The sequence below is a fragment of the Falco naumanni genome, chromosome 16, assembly GCF_017639655.2.
Source record: "Falco naumanni isolate bFalNau1 chromosome 16, bFalNau1.pat, whole genome shotgun sequence".
Classification (NCBI taxonomy): domain Eukaryota; kingdom Metazoa; phylum Chordata; class Aves; order Falconiformes; family Falconidae; genus Falco; species Falco naumanni.
In genome coordinates this window covers 450,626-468,177 of record NC_054069.1, presented here as the reverse complement: position 1 = coordinate 468,177, position 17,552 = coordinate 450,626, and the positions used below count along the sequence as shown (strand labels likewise).

Genomic DNA, 17,552 nt, shown 5'->3' with positions numbered 1-17,552 from the left:
TTAGAGCACTTTTGAGTTTATTTGCTTTCAGATAAAGGGGTAAAAGGCTGTGGGTTACATCGGCAGGCATTTTTGAAACCAGACACGCTGCTGTTTTCCTCCCCAGCACTCACACCCTATTCGGTATTTGAGGCACGCCTGCGTGCCACAAGGCTCAACGTGGCTTCGCAGTCTGTGCAGACATTGTCGGGCAGGTACGACTGGACCTCACAGAACCTCACATCAAAGCCAGCACCCTCCACAGCCTCCTCCACCATGTTTCTTTCCAGGTGGAGGCATGAGAAAACCTGCTTGTTGAAGGCATAGTAGGTTTCCCGGAGGACAGTCACCATCACCAGGTGCCCGCCTGGCTTCACGAGGGCACCAATGTTTCTCACAGCACTGCGGAAAGTGGCCAGGTCCTTGCAGGCAGCCTCCAAGCAGAGGGTGGAGATGATGCAGTCGGCAGGAGGCAGGGACACGGGGTCTGTGGGGTTGGCTTTGGTCACATCGCACTTCAGAACCTGCTTCACCTTCTTTCTCAGTTTCTCCTCTTTCTCAGCCCACTTCTCCCTAGCAAGGAAATATAGGAATAAATAGGTGAAGGCTCATTAGGTGGTTATTTAGCACCTGCGCCTGCGGCTTCATGCAGAGCAGTAGGAAGCCTGTCTCACCTGTCCCCTTCCAGCTCACAAACGTATTTCACCACTGGCCTCCAGTCGAAGGCTCCTGGTTCATTCTTCAGCCACTTTTCCAGCTCCTGGCGGTTCTGGTCCGTGTAGTCCAAGGCGATGATCTCCTGAAAGTGCTCACAAGCAGACAGAAGCTGGTAGATGGTGGGGCCGCAGCCGACATCTATCAGGGTATTGCCCTTCAGCCCGTCTGGTGCAGAATGGGGGGAGAGACCAGTGAGAATGGAGACTGTGCCCTGGGACAGAGACACCCCAGAGCCCTGCCAGGCTGTGCCTCCCCTAACCAGAAAGGCGATCCCGAGCGCCACGGACCAGAGCACTGCCCGCGGTCAGGAGCAATGCCCACTTCGGGGGCAGAGGCGCTGACTCCATGCCCACCCTTGCCCAGGCTGGGTTTAACAGCGTTTCCAGAAACTGCAGAACAACTCCGACTGGCCGTACCCACCATGCATAGATACACATGCGTGCGTATGTATGTATAATTTAAGAAAAGGCGTGCGTGCATGTATTTACACAGCGCGCGGCTCGCCCCGGGCTGGCACGCGCGGAGCCGCCGCAGCCGCGAGGCAGAGCTGCAAATGGCGCCGCGCGACGCCCGGCGGGGCGGCTGCTCACCCAGGGAGAACATCTTGCACAGGCTCCTCAGGTTTTGCATCAGAAACGTGTTCGGCCGTCCCTGGCTGTCGCTCAGGTTGTAAAATTCTTTCAGATACTCCCGAGAGTCGAAACTCTGCTGGTAAAACTCTGCGTCGGTGAAGACTGCTGGAGCGGCCATCCTCCCGAGAGCCAGCGCTGCTGCCCGCGGCGACGGCGCAGTCCCCGCCGTACTTTCACTTTCAGCCTCCTCCCTGCGTCCTCTGCTCCGGCCGGACACGCGCCTGCTCACAAGCAGGGCTTTCCCTCGCCCGCGCGTTCCACCGAGCTTTACTTTTTCCGCAATAACTCGCTATTGAAGTGCCCCCAGCGGCCCCTGAGCCGTGCGATCCCCTGCAGGAACTGGCATAATTAACGGCAGTCCCTGGGATGACATTACACGTCCCTGGCTTTACAGTAATTGATGGCACTAAACCGGTACGGTGCGAGTTGGTGTTGCTGGCAGTCGCAGCCCGACAGCTCTGCAGACAGCGTTAGTGCGTCCGACACCTTGGCTTCTTAACAGCGGATTGAAATCGGCGTGTTTGGTAATACAACACGGCAAGGAAGTTTTAAGGCCATTAGATGCCCTGGCAGAGGACTGCCAGCACCTCTCCTGCCGGAAGGGGGGATGGCTGCCAGCCCACGCCTGCAAAAATTCCCATTCTATTTCAGTGATTTTGTTGTTTTGGTTTTTTTTTCAGGTTTTCCGTGGAAAACTGCAAGTTCACCTCCATGCCCTGAAAAGCAAAATATTCCCAGCCTCGGCGCCCGGGTTTTGTCTCCAGAGCCAGTCCCAGGCCCCGTGCCCCTGCCTGCAGCATGCCCGACGGGGTATCCCTGCCTGCACCGTGATCCTCCGGCAGCCCCTCGCCCGCAGTGCGGGGGGACAGGGAGCAGCGGGGTGCGTGGAGGGGCTGCGGTGGCAGCAGCCTCATTTGCCGTCCCCACCACGAAGAGGCAGCAGAGCCCCGCGCTTGGCGCATCCCCGCAGCATCTCATCCTCTTCTCACTCGCCCAGCAGCAGCCGAAATGATCAAACGGGCTTAGGCTCATTACCGACTCCGAATCTATATAATTGGCCTTTGCTTTTTTAAAGATCTGTCATTAGGAGCGACAGGCGCATCATCCTCAAACTAATAAGCGCTCGGTTAGATCCTGAGGTGACTCTGCTTAACAAACCCTGATCGCCCGCACCGCAGGCACAGCCAGACCTGCCTATGCAAAACCCACTGCTGAAGATATGAAGCATAAAAAAGGATGTCAGCTTGAAAGACGAACACGTTAAAGAGGTTTTCTTCCGAGAGCAAGGCCAACAAAGAGTGGACACTGCTATTTTGCTGCACTGGCCCCACAAGAGCTCCACCGGCCTCAGCAAGTAGATCTAGAGGCATCTTTGCTGTCAGACGTCAGCCCTTGCAGCAGACCACGGGCACTGCCAGCCTGCGAGCCCTAAGATACATCCTATTAATGCCGGGGGGATTGTTTCCACTGCCTGAAATCTCAGCACTGCAACAGGAACGGGAGGCAAAGGAGAGGTGAACCGGCTTCCCTGTTAAATCCTTGGAGCTCAGGGAAGCGTTTGAGGTGCTGCACACTGTACCAGGATGTGGCCATCCAGGCTCACACCCCATCATCACGTGCAGCAGGCTGCAAGGGGATGCTCTTAAGAAAGGGAGGATGCCTGCAGCAAAGCTGATACCAACAATTAGAGTCCAGCAATGCTTGCGCCTGTGCCCCCAAGGAAAGTGCTGGAGCTGGGACTGAGCAGCAATGCCACCCTGCCAGCCCCGCACCTCGCTCTGGGGGTCCCTGTTCTCACTCCTCATGGTATATTTACATTTTTTCAGAAGGTTGCTTGGCTCACTTGCTTTTCACTCCCAGGTCAGGAATCTGCCTGGGTCTGGGGGGCTGTCAGGAGGAGGAGGAAAGGGTTCTGCTTTCTGCAGGGGAACACAAGGAGTGAAAGGAGCGGTGGGCAGACATTCCCTGCTCCGCGCCACCCTCGGGAAGGACCAGGGAATCACCACAGTGCCCGATGAGAGATGCCAATAAAATCAGAGCGATCCCTGTGGCTCTACCGGGCTCAGCTCTGTGCTGAGCAGCACCAAGTTCACAGCAGGGCTCAGGGAGCAGCCTGAGCCTCAAAGCCAAGCCTAAATGCACGTGCCTTTGCCAGGCTCTGAATTTATTGGGTTTTAAGATACCAAGGTGAGGTACATAAAAGCAGTGCGGACCTGCAGCCGGCTGCACTGTCGGGGCTTGGGCTCATTTCTGGTGTTGTTTGCCAGTGCAGCACTTACAATTCAATTTGTAGAGCCTGGTTTTACTCATTGAATAACTTGACTTGGGGATAAAAGTATAAACCATCAGCCCCCAGAGTGCTGCAGGGTGCCTGAGAGTGGGAGCGGTGGAACATCTTGGGGCTAGCAAGCCCCTGCTCAGCACACCTGGTTGCCAACGCTGCCAGCCTGGTACTCCCCACTCCTGGAAATCGTATGCAGTGTCTCTGCGGCCCCCTGAGCTGGGAGTAGCCCCTTGAACAGCTCTGTCGCTCCAGCTCTCTGTCTCTATTGAAATCTCAGCTCCAGATGTCTGATTTCCATTTCCCCCCCATACTTTTAGTTCAATCAAAGTGTGTGATTAGGGCTCTGCGGGCTCCATTGTCATCTCTACCTAAGTGCTTCTCTGATTGATATAAACAGCATTTTGATATTTACGCTGTGGAACGTATTGCTCTGCTTACTTCCCTGGATAATGCACAAAATCTGCCATTACAGGGAGGAAAAATAACACACACACACACACAAAAAAAGATGTCCCTGCAGAAAACTGTCAGGAGGGGAGAAGCAGAACCCTCCTTGGTGAGACAGGACCATGCCCCATCAACCTAAGCAGGAACATCTTGGCCTCATCTCATCACCTGGGCAGCAGCAGCTGGGGAAGTCATAAAGGGCAGGGAGGGGGTCACAGGGGTTTTGGCACCTGCAGCATCTCAAGGTGTTAGTGGTTTGGGCTCTGTGTGGCATCTGCTGCTAGCACAACTTGTGCCGGTGTCCGGGAGCCAGATTGAAAGCAGCCAGCTAGTGCCTTGAACACAGGCTCTGTGCCAGGCTCTGCCTGGGTTTGAGCCTTCACAGCCCCAGGGCTGGTCCTGGGCTCTGCAGCCAGCAGCACCAGAGGCCCCCCTCTGCTCCAGCCCACCCCTGCTACCGGTTGCACCGTCTGGCTGAGTCCTTGCCCCAGGGCAGAGGTAAGGCACTGGGGTGCACAGGGAAGGGAGGTGTGCTTCAAGGCTGGGACTAAACGCACCCTTTTATCTTGTTGTATGTGCTTTTTTATGCTGGACTGAGCTTTAGATGCTTCCTCCTTCATATTTGCAGGAATATGTGTAAAGAAAACACGTGAGAAGTAAATGTTTCTTGTCTCGGATACTTTTTTGGAGAAAGGGGTAACTGTTCTTTTGCTGAAAACAGTGGTTATTTGGAGAAGGTGTAGACAATTGTGCTTTTAAAGGATAAAATGCATGTATTTTCTGCAATGCAACAGCTCCTCAGGGGCTTTTTGTAAACTCCACAGCTTTCTCTTGCAAGTATCCTTAGGTTTCTATGGGTGGAGGTTCCCCCTGGGGTGGATCTACGTGGTGGCAACATAGGGGTCCCTCGTGGCTATCCACTGGGATACTGGTGCTTTTGATGGAGTTGGTCGGAAGTGTGGCAGTTTGTTGTTTCGGTTGTTGCGGAGAACATTTTTTTTCCGTGTTGTACTTGATCAAAAGCATTAAACTTCAAGCTTCTTGCTGGGCTTGGAGGAATACCCCTCCACTGCCATGCCTTTCCCCCCAGGGGCAGAAGCAAGAACAGATGCTTGGCCAATTTTCTCTCTTGTGCGTTCTTCGATATTATCTTAGTTAAACTATATGTAACTAACAAAGGGGCACGCTGCTGGGATCTTGCCCCAGGTGTCACCCTGCAGCTTTTGCTCCCAGAGAGGCTCCTGCCTATGGTGGGGAGCAGGAGCAGCCGGGGCTGGGCAGCACAGAGCTGGGAACAAAGGATGCCTCTTCCTCCGCGTGGTGCAGACGATCCTGAACAAAAGGTTCACGTTCCCCTGCACTTTTTTTTTGTCGTGTCCCCCCCCCACTCTCCTTTCTTTTCTCCTGCACTTCAATGGAGATCTAAACAGTTTTCTGCCTTAAATTTCTTTGTACTGCAACAAGAAACTAGCAATTAGCTATTATAAAGCTGTTTTACAGTCTTGTGGAAACCCTTTCCATCCACTTTGTTTTAAATGGGTATATCTTTTATTCCTAGTTTTCGGGAGTGTAAAACTTTACAGCATTTGCTGCAAACCTTCATACTTTGCTTTGTGGTTTATTGCTCCCTCTGCAGATATATCTTACTCATAAATAAGGCTTTCATCCCTACAGTACTTGACTAGAAGCTGCAATGCCTCTGAGCAGTTTCGTTAACGGGACTTTGCCTAGAAAAACTCAGACCTCAGTCTTTCCTTTGCCTGATGGTGCAGAGCTCTGTAAAAGAGCAGTGGCAGCAGCAGGTTACTCAGCCAGGCTATCTATGTCCCAGCTGGCAAATCCCCATGGCTCTGGGAGATGGGGAAGGTGGCTGCAGAAAGCTTGGCGTGAGCTGGGTCTCTGTGCTGGGGTCGCTCCGGGCACAGAGGTGGTGGAGCCTTGGAGCAAAGGGAAATGTGAATGTGCCTGCTGCAGCTGCACCTGCAAACGTGCTGAGCTGGTGCGAGACTGCTCCCGCCACTTGTCCAGCACCTTGTGCGGTAAAGCAGCATCCATAGGCACATCTGAGGGGCAAAGGTACCCATGGCACTTGGTGTCAGTGCTCTGCCCTACGGCTCAAGAAACCTGCCTGTGCTGCAAAGCTGTTCTCGTTGCATTGTCAGTGCCAGGGTGCTCGCCAGCCTTGGCACTTGTGTGCTCTCCCCCAGCACATTGAGCTGGGTGACAGGCATTTCTTTGGCTCCTCAGGAAGATGAGATGAGATGTCCAACTGCCCTTTTCCCTGCTATTAAGTGGGATGCCCTAGCTCCCCTCACAGCACAGTAAGTCAGCAGGGCTCTGGGTGGCAGAGCGGCTGGGTTTGGTGGCAGCAGGAGCTGCAGAGAGCTCTGGAGTGCACTCAGGGCTTGTGTCCCTCGTGCTGGCAGCTGAGCAGTGTTTGTTGCCAGCAGTGCCATTAACCTCTGCTTGTGGAGCCAGGAATGCAGCAGCAGAAAAAGCTGCTTCAGGGGGCTGATGCCTGCAAAGGGAGAAGCATTTGCAGAGAGATGTACTCTTAGGGCCATGTCCCTCGTGGGTGCAAATCAATCCCAGAGTGGCTGCAGCAGTGGCTTCAGTCAGTGGAGCTGAGCTGTTGCTGTGCAGCTACTTGTACTTGGTGGGCTACTTCAGGTGGAGAGTTTTCTCTCTTTAATAGGGATTGTTTATAGGTTACTTTTTCAAAACCTCTTTATTTTCCCTTGATTAGCAATGAGTCTGACTGCTCTCGGCTCCTGCGGTATGGGGGGCAAAGCGATAGAACCGATGAGGCTAAAGACAGGTTTAGGTGTGAGTGGATGCGCCGGTGTCTGATGACCACCCTGTAGCTTTTATCTCAGTGGGAGCACTGAGAGGGGCTCTCTTTTAGCCTACTGCCTCTTTATGTGAAACTTGTAAAGATGTGCTGTGCTTGACATCCCTGACTGTGGCTGATGTTGGCTCAGGTGTCCAAAAATCATGGCAGCCAGGTTAGGGGGCAGCAGGCTTGCCAGTGCCTTCGTTCTTTAGCAGGCAAACCAAAAGCCGTGGTGTGGAAATGGAGGCATGCTGGGGGTTTATGCATTGCTGTTTCTGTCTCCATCCCTGAGAAGGGGATGAGCCGCTTGACATCCAGGTGCTTGTAGTGGGTCCAAGGGGAGAGGCAGGGGGACTGGTCCCTGCTGCAGACCCAGACCAACACTATTTTTCCAGGACTGTCATGACACAAAGGATTCAGAAAGGTGTGGGATATTAATTGCAGCTTTCAGACCCCTGCATGCTACATGGTAATTTCATCACATTACGGCGATAGCAGTTTTAAAAATCACCCTCCTCCCATCCCCTTTTAACAAAATACATTTTGTTTTGCAAAAATGCATTTAGGGCCAATTTGTTTAGAGTCCAGAATGGCAGCAATTAAAGTAGTGTTGTGTATTTGGAATAAATGGAGTAACATGTAAGCATGACCTCTGCTGAAAGAATGAAACTGGCTGGGGAGCAGCAGCGTGGGGTACCTTGCTGCAAGTCACCGAAAACAGGATACTTTATGTTGTGCCTCTGAGCATCCCCACAGCTGCATCATTAAAAGCTACTTTACCAGGGAAAAATGAGACCTATTTAAAAATACATTGGTTGCATGTGTCCCTCCCTGCCAGCCAGGCACGATGCTCCTCTTGGCTCCCCATGCGCGGCAGCAGCACCCCAGCATCCCCGGCTCTGGGAGGTACCAGGGTGGCCATGCGCTGGCAGGCGTTGCATTAGCGGATGGTTTATGGGACCATTTGCCAGTGCCAGTACCTGCCACCAAGCCTCCAAATGTCAGCGCTAGGTGTGGGGAGACAGGTGATGGGAACAGGTGGGCTGTGTGGATCTCTGGGGCCCCACTAATTCACAGGCAATAAATTAATGACGGGAATGGAGACAAAGTCCTATTCTGGGTACAGGTGATTGAGCAATTCCCTTCTGGCGGGTGGAGGGAAGGAGGGAGGGAGACCTGTCATTGTCAGACTGCCTTTGATTTCATTGTCTGAGCCAGCCTTAAAGGTATCCTGTGTTCGGCACTGACTTTGCTCTTGCTTAGGGTTTTGGAAGTGGTGGTGAGTCTCACTTAAAATGACGAGTACCTCTGCTAATTACACAAGGCTGCTTATTTGCAACATGGGCTGTCTCTTACATCTTCCCCATAAAGGAGCCAAAGGTTTCCTTTGCTCCCAGAGAGATGGGAGATTGTCAGAGCTAATGACATCAGACCTGTCCGTCAAAGGTGTAAACCCATTTGCACCTGCACAGACCTGGTCCCCAGCCTTCGTACCAGGTGTGGGGTGGGAGCTGGCTTGGTGGGGCAGGGGGAAACCCTGGCAGGGCGGGACATCTTCCTCAGCCCCCTGCCACCCTCCACTTACATCCCACCTGCCTCCAGGAACACGAGTCAGTGCTGTGCAGGAGGGAGCTTATGGGCAAAAGGGATGCTTTGGTAAGGAGCAGTGCTGAAAATACTGAGAAAAGGGAAAAATATGGGAGTGGCACTTGATGAAACCAGCTGCATAACAAACCACCCTTACCCGCAGACTCTGTGTCAGCATGGTTTCAATTTAGTCTGTGCTGTCTTTATAGGATTCCTGAGTTAGCCTTTGGAAAACCAGTATAGGATTTTTGATGCCCAGTGAAGATTTTCCCATAGCAGCTATCCTATAGGAATTGTATTCTCAACCTGTGACTTGCCTGGGAGGGGAAAGGTTAATGAACACCTACTGTGTTACTTTTATATGCATTAAACTTGCTTGAAAATTTCAGGGGTGGGTTTTTACTCCAGGCCGTGTTGGGTCCTCCTGACATTTAAATTGCCCTTTCTCCAGGGACAGCGATGCTCATCTACAAGCAAAGTTTGGGGTCCCTGTGCTGCAGCAAGGCTGCAATTCAGAGTGTGAAAAGGAGAGCGGCTGTTTTATTAATCGCGTGCCTGCCCATGATTATCACCAGCATTTACAGTGGGAGCAGCCAGCCCTGTGCTGAGGCAGTGTGCCGGGTCCCCAGCATGCCTCTGGAGCCCATCCGGATCGATGGCTTGATAACCTACAAATTAACAGGGAATAAGCATTGCACCTGCTTTAACTTTTGCATTGCACGAATGAGATTTTTGTGGGTTATTTACAGCTGCAGCTGGCCATTAGGGATATTGCTGAGTGAAGTTGCTGGGATTAATATGTCATTGTGAACTGGGAGATGTGAACCTATAACTGGCTTGGAGGGAAGTGGGGCTGGCTGGGCTCAGCTGGTGGGAGGCAGAGAGCATGGGGCTCTCTTCAGCTCTGCCTCTAGGAAGCACTCTGACCTCGGGAAACTGCTGTCATGCTCCCCAAAACGGAGAAAATAACTCAGAGTAACGCTTGTGGGTGTGCACAGCTTTGATAGTGTCTGATGGTGTTGGAGACCCTTGGCTTGGGACTGGGCAGAAAGCATGGTCGAGGGATGTACCCCATTGTGGAAGAGCTTGGGACTTGGCAGTTCACTTTCAGCTCGAGGGAGAAAATGCTGGGAAGGAACCATAGGGGCTGGACCTGCCTGGTCCCACAGCTGGAAGCCCCTTCCCCTGCAGCTGTCCCCTCCTGAAATGGGGGTGTGTGGGATGAGAGGAAAGCCAGCCTCAGTGACTGTAGTGCAGCACGCAGAGGGATCGGGGATGGGGGGAGAATTGTTAACAAGGCGTGTTGGGTGCTGCTGACGAACCTTCTCACCCTGCAAAAAATGAGGCTTCCTGGGAGTAGGCTGCTGCTACCCGGCCCAACAAGCCCGCGCAGATGGCGGGGAGATAAATGACGCCATCTCCGTACTGTAGTGGCTCGGCTGTAATTTCTGAAAGACATTTATTGGAGGCAGCCTTCCCTTTTTCAGGGACTGTGACTCCTCGGGCAGAGGGAATTGTGACGGGGAAGGTGGAAAGCGCAACCCCGCGTTACTGATGAGAGCGGTGCCCAAAACCCCATCCATTCCTCTCCTCCAATTTTCTCCTCTGACAATTTATAGGTTAGTTTGATGCTTGAATAGCTGTGTCTCTCTAGTAATATGTATTCTCTGTAAGTATTCCCCGCTGTGGCATATCCTAAGAGAACTCCATCAAATAATTATCTTCCCTTTTATTTATTCACAGTCTTTTCACTCGATCTGCATCACGATAAAATATTCCAATGGTTTCCTCTTAGCACTGAGCCTTCCCCAGATTGTAAAGTGTATTTATGTACAGTATTAAATCCGCCCTGTGTGGCTCTTTATCTCGGCACTTTCCCCATTTGATGCTGCTGTTGGGTGCTGGCCCCAGCCGCCTCCTGCCTTGACACCCTGCATCACCGGGGCACGCGCTGAGCCTGTGCCACTTGCCTGAAGCCTGGGGCAGGAGCAGTCTGCAGGGGGCTGAGGACAAGGCTGCAGGCTGGTATAGGGGGATAGAGAAGGGCAGCCCCACCGGGGAACCTTCTGGTCTCCTTCGTGCTTTGAGCTGGGATGTCACTGCCTTACAGAGCAGAGTTGCCCGCTGTCAGCAGCAGGACGTGACTGCAGAACGGCTCAGTGCAATCAGAGCAGGGAAGAAACCAATAACCTCTTTTTTTTTTTTTTTTTTCTTTTCTCTCTCTCTCCCCCCCCCCCCCCCCCCCCCCGGAGGGTCTGAAAGAGCAGCACTGCTCTTCAAGAACTCATCTGGTCTCCCTGGGCAGCCAGCTCAGCAGACGACCTCTTGGGGAAGGCTGCATCTCTAAAAAGGGCTTGCCATGCAGAGGGCAGCTTCTTTTTTATATAGAAGGTGATTTCAGGGGACAATACATGGAGTCTGTGTGATGGTTTCCAATGCTGGTGAGTGTTTAAGAGCCATCCTTGGAGGATGTGTGGGCATGCTGCAGCACAACTGTCACCTGTGGCAGGGCACATACCTTCTGCATGGAACAGTGGGTCCATCTTTGCAACCGGGGCAACTGCAGATCTTGCATAATAGCATTTCCCAAACCATTATATCCTTACCTTCCTGTGGATTGTGGTGGGCTATGTGTCAGCCTAACAGGGAATATTCCATGTTCCATGCATCCGTTTGCTGCTTTAAAAATCCACCATGCAAGAGGGTGGGAGTGGTGGCTGTGCCCACCCAGACTGTGTGGGCAGCATCTTGGTGAGTGTCGGTGCCCCTCTGCAGGCACAAGTCTTCTAAGGGTTTTCTGGGCTGAAAGAGTCACACATTAAAATTGAAAATCCATAGCAATGCCAGGGAATGTCACAGAAGAGCTCTTCCACCCTCCAGGGCTGAGGGAAGCAAAGCAAGTTTAACTTTATTTTTAAGTTTTCTCCCACTGTTCTTTCCAAGTATGTGAGCGCTTCGAAGCTGGGAGCCCGTGCGCTGCAAGGCAGAGGCAGCGTCTGCGCTCTCTGCCACGTCTGCTTGCTGTGATGCAAGGACAGCGGTTAATAAGTTAGTCATGGAGCAAAATAGCGGTGACCGTTCATAATCGCAGCTTTTATTCCCCACTTTGCCTATAGTCAGTGTAGCTGGTAGGCGGAGAGGCCAAGAAAAGGGGTTGCTCCCAGAAGAGGGAAATGCTGGGGGGAGGACCAGTCATGGTGAGGATGATGCCCATGACTCTTCCGCTTGCTCAGCTCTGGCACCTCTTTGACGTGGCTTCCCCTCAAATTGCGGAGAGGCGAGTTCCCTAGCAAGGGTTAACTGAGTGTATAAAATTGATTGCGATTTTAGTAATTCAGTATAATCACAGTCTACCAGCAGGTTGCTTTTCCAGCAGGAGGGTTTGGAATTATTTTCTGGAGTTTGCAATATAGAACTTAAATTAAGCCTCAGAAGTCAGAGGAGCTCTGCTGCATCTCTAATGTGGTGCTAAATTCTCAGCAGCACATTCTCTGTATTAAAGCCTTTGCTAGCAATTAGGTTCATTAACTATCACAATACCTTATTTATTACTCGGCATGCCATATGGTTTCCCAGCTAAAGAATGGCACCCATTCTAGCACAGACCATTTGGCATCATAAAAATGTTAACAAATAATGTTATGGCTCTCAAGGGCAAAAGGGTTCGCTGGGTTGCAGGTCTGAACGGCAGGAGAGAATATGAAAACATTTTTCTTCTATGGCAAAATAAAGAATTCCTCGAGACAGAAGTATTCAAAGAATATCACGCTCACATCACGCAAATGGGAGTTTTATACATGCCCATAATGGTTATGTCAATATTTGCAGCAGGCAGTGCTCTCACTCACCTCCTTTTCTTCCCCCCTTTTCTCCTCCCTCTGAGCATGGACCTCATTGGGAGCACTGACAGAGAAGGACCCACCTCCACATACGTGTGCCGTGCTTTATACCTTGGGATTGTTTGGGGTTTGGAATTTTGTTTATGATGATGCTAGCTTTCTGGTGTGTGCGACTCCTGGGGCTGGGATTAATTATCAAGGATGTGTACATGGCATTGACTTCTACACTACAGAAGGACCTGTAAGGGTTGAAATTGCACCAGCGGAAAGAGCAAATTGGGAGCTTGATCGTGGAATATAAAAAGTTAGGTGTTCTGACCCTGAAAAGAGCAAAATCTTAGCTGTACGCTTGTCTGGTGGTCTATGGAGGAGAGCACCACCTGCATGCAGCCCAGGCTGTGAGCATTACGCAGAGTACGCTTGCGCCTGGCTCCTGTTTCCAGCAGGATTAGGATTATGAGAGACGGGCAGCATTTCAGGTCACAGAGACTTGAATTGTCTCATCTTGGGCATCATGTGGCCAACACGCAAGGAAAACATACTTTTTCCATTTCTGGTCTGTGACTGGGTCCCCCTGGAATAAACATGTCCAAAAGGTGATTCTGGCAAAGTGCAATTTACATCAAAGTAGCAAGGAAAGCACAGATTAAAGCAGACTTTCTGATCCTCTGACAGTACCCCCTGACAGCCTCCAAATTTCCAGAAATCTGTCAAACAGCATGGTCTTGAGGCACAAGTAACGTCACTGAGTGTCCTGGATGATGCTCACTCTGCGCCGAAGCGAGGCGGTTTCCCTCCGAACCTTCTCCAAGCTGATTCCTGGTGCCAGCTCTCTGATTTTCAGGATTCACTGGCAGATGCAGGGTGCTGCTGCCCCTTGCTGAGAGCACGGCTGGTCTCAGGAGGGAGGTGGTGCATCCCACTCGGCCTGCTCCCCAGATCAGTGTCACACTCTGCCCTCGGGTCCAGCCTTGCCCTGGCTCACCAAGTGGGAAGGGATGCCACAAGCACGTGAAGCCCGGCAGACTGGAGATGCATGTTGCATCATTTGCAGTTGCAGTCCTGGTCAGAAGCCTGAATGATATGAAAACCAATGAGAAAACAACTCTTTCAGTGTCTGCGTGAGCTGAGATACAGTGGCTGCAGTCCTGTGAGTCTTTACACAGCTAACCACAGCGCATGGTGTCAGCTTCATAATTACCCTGCCGATGGTTGTGTGGGTTGAGGACTGGGGGACACGGTGTTCTCCTGCCAAGAGCAGCCAGTGATGAGGCCGGAGCAGTTTGGTGCTTCAGGACGTAGGGCAGGATGCTCTCAGATAATTACCATGGCGATGACCACTTCAAAAAAAGCCTTCGATGTACAGAATAACTGCTCTTCCCGTGGGTGGCAGCAGAAGTCAGAGCACTCGCCCCAGCGATGGGCTCGGTCTGTACCACAGCTCTGCCGTGCAGCCAGCCTGGTGGTGCACGCTCCAGAGCTGCCCGTGTCCTGCTGGAAGCACTCCCTGGGGAGGGATGCGATGAGGAGCGGTAGTACTGCAAAACTCACAGGCTTTAAAGCCAGCGAGGATTATTTCTCATTACCTCAGCTGAACTCTTAAGAAACACCGGTGAAGTGTTTCACCTGCCAGTTAACACAGCACCACTTCATGTCTGAAATAAAGCCGTTTCTTTGGGGAGCCTATGAGCTTTGTTTTTTATTGCAGCTGATGGTGTGCAGCACTGTAAGCAAAACCAGACCCTGGGAACAGAAGTGCTCAATCAGAGAATGAGTGTGTCCGAAGATCAGGCCCCAGAGCTGGGCGTGGTGAGCGCTTGAGACCTGCACTGCTACCCTTGAAGAAAATGCTTGAGGTCTTTTCTCACCTGGAAAAAACTGTATTTAAGCAAGCCCCTTCACTCAGCACCACTATATGGCATCCATCGATGAGCTGGCTGGGAGTTAAACCACTTTTTCTGTATCCTGTTACCAAAACCATGAGCCATTCCTGTGCCCCTGGCAGCTGAGCTGCCACTGGGGTTAAGCTCTGCCCCCGACCCCGGCAGTTGCTTCAACATTCCCCCCTTGCTGGCCTCGGTGCCCCTCTTCAGCGGCTGCACGTTGCGCTTCCATCCAGCACCTTGGTCCCATTGCTGCTGCGTGATAGGCCCTGTGCATCACCCGTGGGCTGTTGGGAAGCATTTATAATGAGCGAGGTACCCATGGGGAGAAAGATGCCCAGCTTGTTTGCTGCGGGGGTATGGGTCCTGCAGCCTCTGGGGGGGCTAACAGCAGTGGAAGTGTTGCCTCCCTGAGGTGGGGGAAACGGTAGAAAATGAGCTGTTAGTGCTGAGGGAACCTCTCGGATGCTCAGAACTCGATGTGCTTTTAGGACTTTTCAGTATTTTATTTTTCTTATTCCAGTTCATCCTCTTTTGAGATAATTACTTTTTTCATGAGAGCTTCGTTTGGGGTTCAGATACCTTGAAGGGATATGTCCAAAATGTGCCCCTTCAAAAGCCTCTGGGGCTGGAATTCGCCCCACCACCCCACTCCCCCACCCCCCCCCCCCCAAAAAAAATAAATTCTTTTTGCTTTGTGAATCTGGGAGCGTGCTCCCTACCCGCCCCCCTGTCCATTTGCACAGCACCAAGGGCCCACAGCAATCTGGTGATGCTGTGTCCATTTCTGTAGGAAGATCGGTGACGCAAATGCTCCAACACTGAGTGTGGAATGGCAAGCTTTTTTCAAATGGCAGCAAGAAATGGTGTTCTGGTCCATTTGTGGTGGGATTGGTCTCTCCCAGGCTAAGGATGAAGTATCTGGAGCAGCAGAAGTGGTGGAGGAGAGGGACATGCTGGTGAGAAACAGTGGGCTGGGCTTCAAAAGGGGCTTTGTGCCTTGAGAGGAGTTGGGGGCAGTTTGGGCAGCAGCCTCCCACCTGGTGAGAGCCATGTCAGCTGCCTGCCTCCCCCTGCCTGCATCCCCAGCCGCTCACAGAAGCACATGTGAACCTCTGGCCCTGGGCAGATAGGTCTTATCCAGGCGCAGCTCTGCAGGAGTGTTTACTTTCATTCCTGGGAAGCCGATCGAGCCGTTCCAGTAGGGAATCTGGCATAGACGAAGGTGGACTGTGCCAAGCTCCTTCTGGCATGAACGTTGCGTGGTCCAAGGGCACAGAAGCTCCTTCACGCTGGCCTCCCCGTGATGACCCCATCGTGCAGCTGGGCTGCTGAGCCCACGTCCGTGGGATTTTCGGTGATGGACGTTGTGTCTGAGCTGAAACACACAGATTTCTCCCGACCTTTGCCAGGGATTCATAACTATCTCCCCTGAAAAGGGCGTTTGCAAGCTGTCTTGCCACACGAATGTTATCTGAGGTTTCAGTCACTTAGGAATCTGTGACTAGATAAGATACCAGGGGTTTATTGTATCTTCTGGCAATTATTAAGAAAATAAAATCAGTTAATATCTAACCTTGAACCTAGACTGTAATGTTTGGCTTCTGACTTTATTCCAACTCTCTCATACATTCTGGAATTGTACAGTTTAGAGGGGTGATAGGAGTGATGAAAAAGATGAAAAGGAATTTAAACAGAGACCAAAATACCTTCATTATGCAGCTAGATCATCTTAGAAACACAATCTGTATGATGTGTGATTCAGCCACTAGATTATTTTTTTTCCTGGTGCAAGAAAGGGAAGAAGGAGGAGCGCCTGTTGGCAGAAGTTTCCCCAGCTGTGAAGGCATTTTGTGTGAATGCTTAATGCACAGACATGTGAAGGGAAGGCAAGGGATGGGGGGAAAAGTCTTCCACAAGTGTGGGCTTTTGTTTGCACTGTCAAAGACGGTAATGCCTTTTCTGTGCGTGCACACACAGAGCCACATATCTCTCTCCCTCCCTTTGGAAAGGGGATGAGATGACTCATGCAACTGGAAATGGGACATGGAGCTTTGCCCTTGCTAGCCAGGAAAGATGAAATTAGGGGTAAAGGTGTCTGCTCGGTGACTGACATGTGGGATTTGGCTCACTCCCTCCAGTAAGTGAACTTGGGTATCACAAGGGCATGAAACCCAGCTGCCTTCAACGGGATGGCTGACACTGCCTGCGGTTCTGAGTGACTTCCAGAGTTTTAAACTCTGAAGCCATTCAGGGGCTCTTGAAAACTGTCCTATTTACAGGCAGGAAGAGGTTTAAGCAATATGTTAATGGTATATTAATCTTGCAATCAGAAAAGCATGCAATGGGTATTTAACTTGCCTGGAATTCTTGTTAGCATCTACCCTTGTGTATGATCCTTCTGGAGAAGGAATGTGCCTCTCGGAGGGGGCTCCCAGGTGGAGGTGTGGCCCTGCGCCCCGCTCCTGGGGGACCACCAGCAGCAATGATGCCTTGCCGTGCTGAAACCAGCTCTTTCCCCAGCACTGTGTGAATCCCGGGGAGAACCAAAACCCAAAAGGGGATCAGGGAGGCAGAGGCAAAGCAGGCTGAAACTCGGAAGCGACTCTTAGAGCATCCCCTGTTTCGTTGAGCCCCTCAGAAATGCTTTGCTGAGGCCCCAGTATAGAGTCTGCTCTATTTAAAAGGTGGGATTTTTTTTTTTTTTTTTCCCAGGATGAACTTTACTGAACATGCGTGAAGCCCCCTTAGTGCTGTACAGTTGGGGCTGACATTTAAAGCCTTGGCACATCTCTTTTTCTCGTCCTGTGAGGATGTCAAATATTTTAGGTTAAGAGAAGGGGAAAAGAGGAAAAATAATTACACAGTAAATTAAATAAAGATGCCCCCCCCCCCCGCCCGCTTATTAGGACTTCAAAAGTTGCTGCCTCTGGCTTGAGCTCTCTCGAATACGTACAAAGGGTAACGCTAAAAATAGGTACTGTACAAATGATTAGGTCATAGCCTGCTAGAGGGAGACATTTTTATTTAATTACCAACCCGGCAGCGCGTTGCTGGGGGGGAATACATAAACACGGCAGCTCAAAGCCCGGCTGTAAAGTTTCTGCTCCCTTCGCTGACTCACTGTGGCTAAATTCCCTTTTGTGTGGGGGATTTAGGGGAGGAATGTGGGGAGGCTGGCCTGAGCTGCCACCCTCCTGAGTCACAGCTCACACTCACCCTCCCAGCCTTCGAAGGCTCAGGGCCCTTAAGCTGCTAATTAGCCTCATTGTCTTAGGGGCTGCGCAGCATCTATAACCTGGACAAAAGGGGAGGAAGGGAGGGACATGCTCCTGGAAATGCTCAAGCGGC

The 17,552-nt window shown here is 51.7% G+C and overlaps 1 protein-coding gene across 1 annotated transcript; it reads right to left on the bottom strand.

The window, feature by feature from the left end:
• Positions 1-1,505, bottom strand: NNMT (nicotinamide N-methyltransferase). The gene is made up of 3 exons (XM_040616264.1): positions 1,287-1,505; positions 654-861; positions 1-552 (listed from the first exon to the last, which is right to left on the bottom strand). Exons 1-3 carry the CDS (start codon positions 1,444-1,446, stop codon positions 117-119), a joined length of 804 nt encoding a protein of 267 aa, XP_040472198.1. The 5' UTR covers positions 1,447-1,505; the 3' UTR covers positions 1-116.
• Positions 1,506-17,552: the final 16,047 nt, after the last annotated feature.

Bases quoted from the DNA above. Each gene is read 5' to 3' on its own strand.
- NNMT (XM_040616264.1), bottom strand. From the start codon at position 1,446: ATGGCCGCTCCAGCAGTCTTCACCGACGCAGAGTTTTACCAGCAGAGT. The intron at 862-1,286 runs GTGAGCAGCCGC...ATTCTGCACCAG, and splicing joins GTGCAAGATGTTCTCCCTGG to ACGGGCTGAAGGGCAATACC. The intron at 553-653 runs GTGAGACAGGCT...TTTCCTTGCTAG, and splicing joins TGTGAGCTGGAAGGGGACAG to GGAGAAGTGGGCTGAGAAAG.